This window comes from Oryzias melastigma, linkage group LG4, assembly GCF_002922805.2.
Source record: "Oryzias melastigma strain HK-1 linkage group LG4, ASM292280v2, whole genome shotgun sequence".
In the NCBI taxonomy this organism is placed as follows: domain Eukaryota; kingdom Metazoa; phylum Chordata; class Actinopteri; order Beloniformes; family Adrianichthyidae; genus Oryzias; species Oryzias melastigma.
This window is the reverse complement of record NC_050515.1, coordinates 338,207-348,755: the sequence shown is the minus strand read 5'-3', so window position 1 is coordinate 348,755 and position 10,549 is coordinate 338,207. Positions and strand designations below refer to the sequence as shown.

General features: G+C 41.8%; 1 protein-coding gene across 1 annotated transcript in view; it reads left to right on the top strand.

Annotated features, from left to right (window-relative positions):
* The window catches only part of tomm70a (translocase of outer mitochondrial membrane 70 homolog A (S. cerevisiae)), a gene marked incomplete in the record, with an annotated part of 12,834 nt that overhangs the window by 1,536 nt on the left and 749 nt on the right, over nucleotides 1-10,549 (top strand). The window contains 11 exon segments of the mRNA XM_024278343.1: nucleotides 2,995-3,168; nucleotides 3,321-3,447; nucleotides 3,533-3,642; nucleotides 3,714-3,862; nucleotides 5,180-5,387; nucleotides 5,535-5,669; nucleotides 7,155-7,262; nucleotides 7,369-7,485; nucleotides 8,535-8,632; nucleotides 8,710-8,832; nucleotides 10,067-10,549. Of these exon segments, the coding sequence (XP_024134111.1) occupies nucleotides 2,995-3,168; nucleotides 3,321-3,447; nucleotides 3,533-3,642; nucleotides 3,714-3,862; nucleotides 5,180-5,387; nucleotides 5,535-5,669; nucleotides 7,155-7,262; nucleotides 7,369-7,485; nucleotides 8,535-8,632; nucleotides 8,710-8,832; nucleotides 10,067-10,220 (1,503 nt within the window).

The window sequence follows — 10,549 nt, the reverse complement described above, 5'->3', positions numbered from 1 at the left end:
TTGGAAAAAGTTTTAGGTGTGACATAGATGCTACAGTTGGAGGGGCACAATTCCCCTGCTCCACTCCATTCTGATACATCCACTTGTAGATGACTAGATCCATGAACGTCTTTGTTTTTCTCGTCTGAGCTAACATCTGGCTTAAAACTGTACAGCTGGATCGCTTCAATATTGCTCGCCCTTTTTGTTGCATCGTTAGATTGGGGTTGTGAGGACTCTAAGCTAGTGGGAGAGAGTGTAAACAAAGGGATGATGGGAAATAAAGGCAGGCTTACTCCACACCAACATTCCCGTCCACGAATAAGAGGTGATTTCCTAATGAACTACTCCTGCTCTGGAGAAAACATGTTCTGGAAAATGACAGTTTTTAAAATTATTATTATTATTTTGTCTAAAAACATTAAAGTCATTATTTAAAGACCACTAGAAATGATTGTACAATAGATCAAAAGATTATCAAACTGGACCTTTAGATATCTAGCTAGTGTTTGTAACAGCTGGCCTTGTTGCAGAGGTAGAGCGGTCAACTCCTGGTGTGATGTGAAGATCGCAGATTCAGTTCCCGCCTTACCATGTGTCAAAGTGTCCTTGGACTAGACTGAACCTCACATTGTTCCTGGTGGTTATAGGTCAGCATTAGAGGCACTGGAGCTGCTGCCAGTGTGTCACTGTGACTGTAAAAAGGCCTTAAAGGAAAGTAGTAAAGCACAAATAAATATACCCCATTTACTGTTGTTAACAAACAGCTGAAGGCATCACCTGGTCAGTACTTTGCTCGTAAACAGATGAATCCATAAACTGCTGAAGACTGTCTACATGTTAAACAACCAGCTCTGTGTTAGCTCATAACATTCTGAACTGCAGCTGCTGGAGAGTTTGGATGAGATTTGGCCTTTAAAATGGGAGAGTCTGGCTACACTTCTTCTTTTTCCACAGAAATAAAGAAGTTCTGTATTTTTTTTTTTCTGTCTTAATTTTAAGAGTTAATGGAGGTAATAGACATATTTTTCTTCATTTTTGTGCAAAAAGGATAATATTGCTTACAAATTAGCACACACATTTGAATCTATAAATAATATCAATAGAGAAATCCAAAAATCTTTTTTTTTATTGACACTGGAGCTTTACTTAAAAACTTTAGTGTATTCCAAAGTTTGCACTTCTGTTTGCTTGCTCACATGAAGAAGACTTGCTGCGACCACAATAATCGCCATCAGTATTAGCTTTGATTACATGGAGTATTGATCAGTGTTAACCATGAACACCTTGTGAACTAAAGAAGCGGCTAGTTTTTAAATCTGTTGGCCTCTGAGCAGAGTCTAGGTAGTGACTGCTGCCTTAAATAAAAACTACATGGCCTCAAGTCATTTTTATTTCTCTACAAAGTGCATTTTTGTCCATCACACTCAGAGCTTTGAAAGATGAACAAAAGGAGTACTCTGCTGTGAGAAACTGCATCTCTCTGCCTAAACAAGTGACCTCATTTTACTGCTTCCCCACCAGCAGTGATCCACTTTAAATGAATGACCTCACTTATCCAATAGTGAATGTAAGAATCAAGAGTTTCTTCATCTGCCTTCAGTTGGTTCTTACAAAGTTCCTGTTTTGGAGAGGAGTTTGCAAAATATGATGCAAAAAAAAGTACCAAAAAACAGTACTTGAGGAAAAGTATGAATTCTTTGGGGAGCTATCACCACATATAATCACATTAAGGTAAAACGTATCAGAAGTAATCTAAACAAACAAATCATGAAAGTAGATTTTCTAAAAGGTACCAAAATCTTAAAAGCAAAAGGGACAGTAAATGTGAAGGACTATGATTTTATTTATGGATGAATGCCTAAAAGATTCATTTACTGTGAAAGTTTCCATGATGTGTTTTATAACGTCCAATTCAGAATGCATATTTTAACAGTAAAGTCCCAATCCAACTATATTTTTTTAAATTATGATTATGCAGTTTTTAGTAAAAAAAAAATTTGGATAGTTTCTGCAGAGCAGCAGGAGTTCATCAAAAATTCACCTCTGAATTGTGGGCATGACTGCTGCCATGGAAGTTAACCTTTGCTGATATCCCATCATCCCTTTTTTTAAAAATAAAACTTTCTTCTGCTAGCTTACAACCCCAAGCCTCAGTGTGACAAAAACGGGAAGCAACATTAGAGTAGACCAGCCGTATGGTTCTGAGTCGGATGCCGGCTCATGAAGACGTCCACGGATCCATTTGTCTCCAGGCGGATGCATCAGAATGGAGTGGAGCAGGTAGACTTAGGCCTGCCCATTTCACCTGCTGCGTCACAAAAGAAAGATTTTTCATGCTATGGTTTATCTGATTTGAAAAAAAGAAATACACACAGAAACACAGTTTGAATATTAAATTATTTTATGTCTTTCATTATCAGAAAAATTCATGCTAAAAACACAATTTTCATTGGAGTGGGTCTTTAATCATTTTTCTTTTTTACAAAAGTCCTGAACAGTAAATATGTCAAAATAAAAGAATCCACGTTTCACCCTGCAAAAAACTAGTGGGGAAAAACTCAAGTACCATACAGATAATCTGAAAAAGGATTTAAGTAGTGTGACAAAGTGTTTTACACCAGTCCAGAGTGTTGTAAAAGGCTGCTGGCAGCTTTTAACCACTGAACAGAGAAGTCTATTTTCAGTGTTGCTCAGTGATTCAAGGTTCTGTGAAACAGAAGGTGTCATTCTCACACAGGGCTGTGGTGACAGCACCCTGAAAGCTGAGTGGTTTGTGTTTCTCCCTGCCTGATATGTCTGTTTTTTGCCAGATTTAGACAAAAAAAAAAAACTGTCCGACTCTTCACTCTGACGTCTTTTCAAGAGTGGAATTAAAATGCTGACCTACTTTCCTATTTCATCACACAAATTCATCCGTTATTGCCCAAACTGGAGTTAGATTTCAGCAAAAGCTTGTGATGGAGTCAATAAAGACTGTCTAACTTGAACGAAATGCCTCTCTCGGATGTGCAGAGCCCTTTGGATCGAGCCCAAGCAGCCAAGAATAAGGGGAACAAGTACTTCAAAGCTACCAAGTATGAGAATGCCATCCAGTGCTACACAGAGGCCATTGCTCTGTGCCCCAAAGAGCAGAAGGCTGATCTGTCGACGTTTTACCAAAACAGAGCAGCAGCGTACGAACAGCAGGTTAGCATCACGTGTGACACTTCACTGAAACATCCCCCTATTTTGACAGAAAGGTCTGGTTCTGCAGAAAGCTGTGGATTCAGATTCAAATAAATGTGGCAGACTTGTATGTGGATCATTACAGAACGTCTAAAGGAAAATGATTGTTGCAGATGAAATGGACTGAAGTGGTACAGGACTGCACTCAGGCCGTGGAGCTGAACCCGCGTTACATCAAGGCTCTGTTCAGACGGGCCAAAGCTCTGGAAAAGCTCGATAACAAGAAGGAGTGCCTGGAAGGTGAGGCTTTACTTCTGTTTGTCTTAACGACGGTTTAAAAAGGGACTCTATTGGGTAATTTTTCCTTTGGCTCTGTGTGCTCCAGACGTAACAGCAGTGTGCATCCTGGAGGCCTTCCAGAACCAGCAGAGCATGCTGTTGGCAGACAAGGTGCTGAAACAGCTGGGAAAGGAGAAGGCTAAAGAGAAATACAAGGTAGCCCTGCACTTCTTAGTTTTTTATCATCATGTTTTGTCGCTTGTTACACCTCCTTTCTGATTTTCCAGAACCGCGAGCCGATGATGCCCTCCCCTCAGTTCATAAAGTCGTACTTCAGCTCGTTCACTGATGACATCATCTCACAGCCTCTGCAGAAGGGCGAGAAGAAGGATGAGGACAAGGACAACGAAGGGGAAGCAGCTCAAGTCACTGAAAGGTCAGAGGAATGTGTTCAGCATCCATTTTCTTCTTCCTACACGAGTTTTCAAAGGATATTTGAAAATTTGTGCTTAAACGTGTGCTTTTTATTTAAAGTACCATTCCAACTATATATTTTTTTAATTGTAAAACCATTCTCAGTGGTCTTTTTATGCAAAAACTGTTGTTTTTAAGAGAGATTTTCTGCAGAGTGGCAGTAGCTCATTAGAAATTGACCTCTGAGTTGTGGGCAGGACTGTCAGCATGGAAGTAAGCCTCTGCTGATTTCCCATGATTCCTTTGTTTACATTCTCTCTTACTTGCTTACCCAAACTTCACATTAATGTAGCAAAAAAGCAGTATTGGAGCTCTTCAGCTGCACAGTTTGAGCTAGATCATTTAAAATTCTAGATGAACAGCTGGTCTGTCACAAACCTGAGCTTTTTCAAACCGCTGGTTTTCTTCTGCTCCTGATCCATCCCAATTTGAATAAAGAAATAGTTTGTGCAAATGCAGTTTTAATCTTACATTCTTTCATATATGCCCTCCTTCATGAGAAAAATGCTAGAAGAACATGTTCAAAACATAATTTTCATTAGAATTGATAGAAGCCCCAATATTATCTTAATTGTTTTTTTAGTAGTCGGCTGCTTGTTCGTTTATATCTTTGTGTTGGATTAGATCGAGGTCTTACTTTTACTGAGCGCATACCGTATATTTTCCAATTGTGGCTGGTCTCTAATTGATGCCGGCTTCCAACAAACGTCGAGTCTAACAGGTGTTCTTTACTGTTAGACGCCAGTCTCCTATAGTGTCCGGGCTCCTCATTGTGTAGACGACGGGTGACTGTAGTATTTGTTTTGTAGAAATGGCCAAGAAATGCTCATTTAGCGTTTACATTTTGTGCTGTGGCATATGCCAAAGAACATTCCGATGAGGAATCTATTCTACATTTAAAGTGGATCATTTCAGTAAATCCTGAAGTGTTCATCTGGTGCTGTTTTCTGTATTTCTTGAACACATTTCACCACAAAATGCACCCATCAGCCATCACCATTTTGTCTAACCACTAAATTATTGGAAAAATGCCAGGGTTACTATTGGAAGATATACGGTAAACTTTTTGAGAAGCTTTCAACTGGGTTTTGCAGAAGTGCTCAACATGCTTTACAAACAAATTCCCAGCATTCTGTTTTTCTAGTAATTTATAAACCTTGTGGCTCTTTTACAGGTGGATTTTTCACCTTGAACACCTGCACAAACAGCAACCATGTCAATAAATTATTTTCTTCTTTGCGCAACTCTTTAATTGCTTAACATTCCTCCATTTCTTTAGTTCTGCTTACCTGAAGGCTAAACAGTACATGGAGGAGGAAAACTATGACAAAATCATCAGCGAGTGCACCAAGGAGATCGAGTCAGGAGGTCGATACACAGCAGAGGCGCTGCTGCTGCGAGCTACTTTCTACCTGCTGATCGGGAATGCCACTGCTGCCCAACCGGACTTGGACCGCGTCATCAACCTGCCAGATGCCAACGTGAAGGTCTGCACCGCTTTTATTCAGAGTGGAAGCTCCTTTGTACTTTTTTCATGAATATTTTTTTTTATCATATGCAGTAATCATTTTTTTTAGTGTTGACAGCTAGAAATGGTTGAGTTCTTACCCTCTGTATTCTCTGAATCCTCTCAGCTGCGAGCAAATGCTCTGATCAAGCGTGGGAGCATGTACATGCAGCAGCAGCAGCCGGTGCTCTCCACTCAAGACTTCAACACAGCAGCTGAGATCGACAAGCGCAACCCTGACGTTTATCACCACAGGGGCCAGGTAACAGGGGGCTGCAATCTGTTTGGAGTGTTTGTTTTTTTAGTTGTTGTGCCTGCTTTTTTTTCTCTTTTTAAACTTGTCCTGTCCACCTGCTGAGCAAACAGACAAAAGCTGAAGGCCTGTCACACTAGGGGTTGTAATGTATGCTAGACTTTATTCATATTGATTACATTTATATCCTTTTTTTGTTGGACTGGAGGGAAAAGAAGAAAAGGGAAGAAGAGGGGGGGGGGGTCCCAATATGGGCGTGGTCTGTCCACACACTCGGATGTTACAAACCTACCTGTTGGCTCCAAAAGTCCTCATACAAACTTGTCAACATGTTCACATTCACACTTTTGCATACAAACCAACACATACATGTAAAGCATTTCATTCCATCGCGCATACTATTTCTGCAAAGGTGAGCTGACACCTGTGCTCAGGTGAGTGTTTGTTTTAGCTGAGGTGGATGATAGAATGTTAAAAGAAGGAGTGTATCCGGTCATCCCCGCATCAAGAACACGGCTGAAGCAGCGGCAGCAGCCAGGACCCCCTGCCACTCGCCTGTAGGGCTGGAAACCCCCCCACCGGGTAATCCCGTCGAGCACACCCAGACCAGGGCCTGCAGGACTGCCACAGGGGCCCCAAATGCCAAAGAGCAGGGAGGCACAGGAACAGAGTGTGCAGGTTCCAGCCCAGCCAGAAGAGCAGGGCCCCATACAGCAGCCCACCACCACCCAGAAGTTCTGGGCATCCCAACCCAACCTTGTGCACAAGCCAGGGCCCCCCCTAGGGAGACGCGCCTCCATGGTTCAGGCAACATCCCCACGGGAGGTCCAGGCGAGAGCAGGACAGGGGGAAGGACGTCCAAAAGAAGCGGGTGTTCCCGCTGAGTGTTGTAAACTTGTGCTGACCAGGCTCACCCCCTGTTGGAATTTTAGAGAGGCCCAGCGCTCAAGAGCAAGGGATGGAGCTTGCACCACAGGGACACGGACACCCCAGACTCGGATATGATGACATCCCCAGCTCATGGTCTTAATCAGAGAACTCAGGGATCCCTCTCCTTGCGCGAGGAGAGAGCCGCCAGGCTCTAGAGGCCAACACCAAAAGACACGGCCTCCTTTGCCGAGGCCCTTGCTCCCTCCGCCAGGGATGGGGTAGGGGACAGAGGAACAGAGGTCTCACCCTCCTTGTGTAATATATGTGTCTGTGTGTATATTGTTGAGGGGTAAAGGGTGAGTGTAATAACGGTTGCAGTTAAAATTGGCGAGCAGGGCTCTGAGAAGACTTTTCCTGTTTGCTGACAGTGATGTCCAAGCACCCCCCCCCCTCACCAAGGGTCCTACATGTCTAAGGTGCAATTAAAACTGACGGGGGCAAATCTCCTTTGCACAGGGGCCCCATCCCATGAAGAGCAGGCCTCACAAATAGAGAGAGGAGCCAAGAAGGAGCCATTCCTGGAGTGTTGTGACCGCTTTTAATCAGAACTGTCTTTCCTTCCAGTTGAAGATCCTTTTGGATCAGGTGGATGATGCTGTGGCAGATTTTGACGAGTGCATCCTCCTCAGACCTGACTCTGCTCTGGCTCAAGCACAGAAGTGCTTTGCCCTTGTAAGTTAAAAAAACAATCCAAAACCACAGTTATTTTTTTTCTCTTATTTTGTATCACATGTTAGAATTTAGGAGTATGGCTTCATTCTCTCTGTTTGTTGTTCAGTACAGACAAGCGTATACTGGAAACAACCCAACACGTGTACAGACGGCCATGGATGGATTTGAGGATGTTATCCGAAGATTTCCAAAATGTGCTGAAGGTTACGCTCTTTATGCTCAGGTACTGAATCGATACTTCTATATTGACTGGTAAAAACCTTAGTCCTGCAACAATTCGACTTAGATGTCCAGCTGATGCAGTTTTTTAAGTTGACCTCAAAAAGAGACCAAAATGAATCAAAGACCCATCAAGATTTTTTCTTAAACTGTTATAGTTACTCCTTGGTTAGATGTGTTTCCTTTATTTTTTATTTTCTGTTTTTACATAGACTTTGCTTAATTTCATAAAGTTGAGTTGTTTTTTTCTAGGGTAGCAAAAATTCCCAAATGTTGATTTGAGCAACAGAAATGTATAAATGAATGTGGCATGTCATTAGGAGACACAGCCACATATAACTGGGTGTCATCAGCATAACTATGAACACAAACACTTGAAGAAGCTTTTTGTTACTATTGGTTTATTTTTGGGTCTGCTAGTGGCATTCCTGGGTACAAAACGGCAACTTTAGAGAAGTAGAAGAAAATAATGAAATAAAAAATAAACAAATTTGATCTTTTTTTATTATTTTCTTCTGAATCTGAACAAGAACCAGAAACATTTTCATACCCGAGTCAAAGCTAGTCTAAAAGGGAAAATCTGTGCATTCCTTTATCCACTCCTAACCTAGCATTTGTTTCTGTTTTCTACACCTTCTGCATTGAGGAGTTCAGTTTTGCTTTCATTTGATTCTGTGGAATGAAGATCATACAAAGGGTGTGATCAAAGTTAAATGGTGTGTTCTGACACAATACAAATATATAAAGTGACTTCATGATAAATTGTGTTGCACTCATTACAAAAGCATAACTTTAGAGTCAGTCCCTCTATTTGTCACACATCTTTCTGCTTACTTTTCTTTGCTTGATCCTTTGAGAGCAACGAGTTTAAGTCACTGATTCACTAAGAACACTTTTGTGGTTTGGCCCCTCCCCCAAAGTCGTTCTTAGTTATTGATTCTGAAACCATTTGTGAGTGAGTCAAATGTTCATGTAACATTCTCCTCAAATGCTGCTCCAGAAACATGAAGTCTTGCAGATGTCCTCAACAGAACTATTGTCTGTTTCCTTCAGGCTTTGACTGACCAGCAGCAGTTTGGAAAAGCCGATGAGATGTATGACAAGTGTATTGAACTGGAACCAGACAACGCAACAACATACGTCCACAAAGGGTGAGCCTGTTTCCTCCTTTCTGCAGTGCCTTTGGTACTTTACCAGACCTTTAAGTCATTTATGAATGTCTCTGCAGTTTGTTGCAGCTTCAATGGAAACAAGACCTCGACTTGGGTCTGGACCTCATCAGCAAAGCAATAGAGATCGATAACAAATGTGACTTTGCCTACGAGACCATGGGAACCATTGAAGTTCAAAGGTGAGCCAAGCCGTTCAGAGCAGGTCCGCTGAACCCTGGTCCTGAATCTACCAACCTGCCTGATTTCCAGCTCTCCCTGCACTTCTTGCTGCTGATCACCTGAATCAAATGTATTCAGTCGGAACATGGAAGCCTCTAAGGCCTTAGTCAGAACTGCTCTTTCAGGTACGGACGGGCTGTCTGTAGGTAAAAAAAATGGGCCAACTTTTACACTAAATATCAAAGTCATAGACTTTGTGAGCCTGAGGAGCCAAAATGTTCATGCCCTTTTTTTTTTCTACTGGCATGACAGATCATACCTAACACTTACCACGTAAGGGGGAAAGTAGGTGAGAAGCAGGCACACTGCGCAACGGCCCAGTTAGTGGTGTTCACATAACTCCTTTGTATACAGCCTGACTGTTAGAAAAGAGGAATATAGACAGGGTGCAGTTTGTGTGAGAATTCTACATGCATGTAAGTATCATGTGCACACCTTGTGTGCAGCATTTGCACAGTGTCACTAAGGAGCTAGTAAGTCCACCTTACTAAGAACCATTGTGGCGTAAAGACGCCTTACGACAGCACCACCATACATCTTTAGTGCGTGCAACTAAGGCTATGGTCACATATCCCAAAAAGCCACCGTGTGGCGACCTAAATGTCAGGGTTTTTTTTTTATTTTGCAAATTCAGCAGGTGGCTATACAGCGGCATTTGTAACAGAGAAGTGACAGTCCCATTTTTACATGCCATGCAGTGGCCACAGAGGGTTCAAGAGAAAGTTTACACTTTACGACACACAATTTTTCTCTAAAAGTTGACACGGGTCAGTGGCCATCCCCTCGATCCAACCTGTAGGGGGCAGCACACAGACAGTTTTTGACTATATTTTCAAGAATTATACAAGTTTATTTTAATTTGTCAAAAATCTGGCAATGACTAATAGACAGCACTTTTTAAATCCCCCTTTATAGAGGTCAACAGACAAAAAAAAGTTGATTTAGGGTTTGGTTACTCTTTGAGATGCAGTATATATTTTCTACAATCCTTTCATGAGCCCGGACAACACATAAGCCCACAGCACCCCTTGTATGGGTGCATGTTACCTATCATATAACTAATAGGCAGCACCAAGGGAAGTTGGGAGATTTGAGAGAATGGTTGATCTCAAAGTTCAGGACTGAGGAGCCCTTGTTTGAAACAAATGCCGATGGTTTGAAGCACCTCTGTAACCTTGTTGTCTTTCTCTTCAGGGGCAATCTGGACAAGGCAATAGAAATGTTCAACAAAGCAATCAACCTAGCCAAGTCGGAGATGGAGATGGCCCATTTGTACTCCCTCTGTGATGCAGCATACGCCCAGACAGAAGTCGCTCGCAAGTACGGCCTGAAACCTCCCACATTGTAACTTAACGGTCGGCGTTGTGGAACCTGCTGTTTGGAAAGTACGACTATCCGACATTTTGTTTTTGTTTAGAAGGAGAAACATATTTGAATATATTCAAATAAACACCTAAATCTAAAGAAAATACTGTGAGAACTTCACATAGTTTCACTGGACCGTTTGTTCAGGTTTATGGTTTTTCAGTTTCTTTCATTTTGTAACATACGGTAATGTCTTCTGAATGCAAGTTAAAAAATTGCTGTCAAACTTGTCATGTCTGTATTTACAGTTCTGGAATGGATTTCTTGATTGCGGGCCTGTTCAGATGTACTTTTATTTTTTATTGTTTTCTG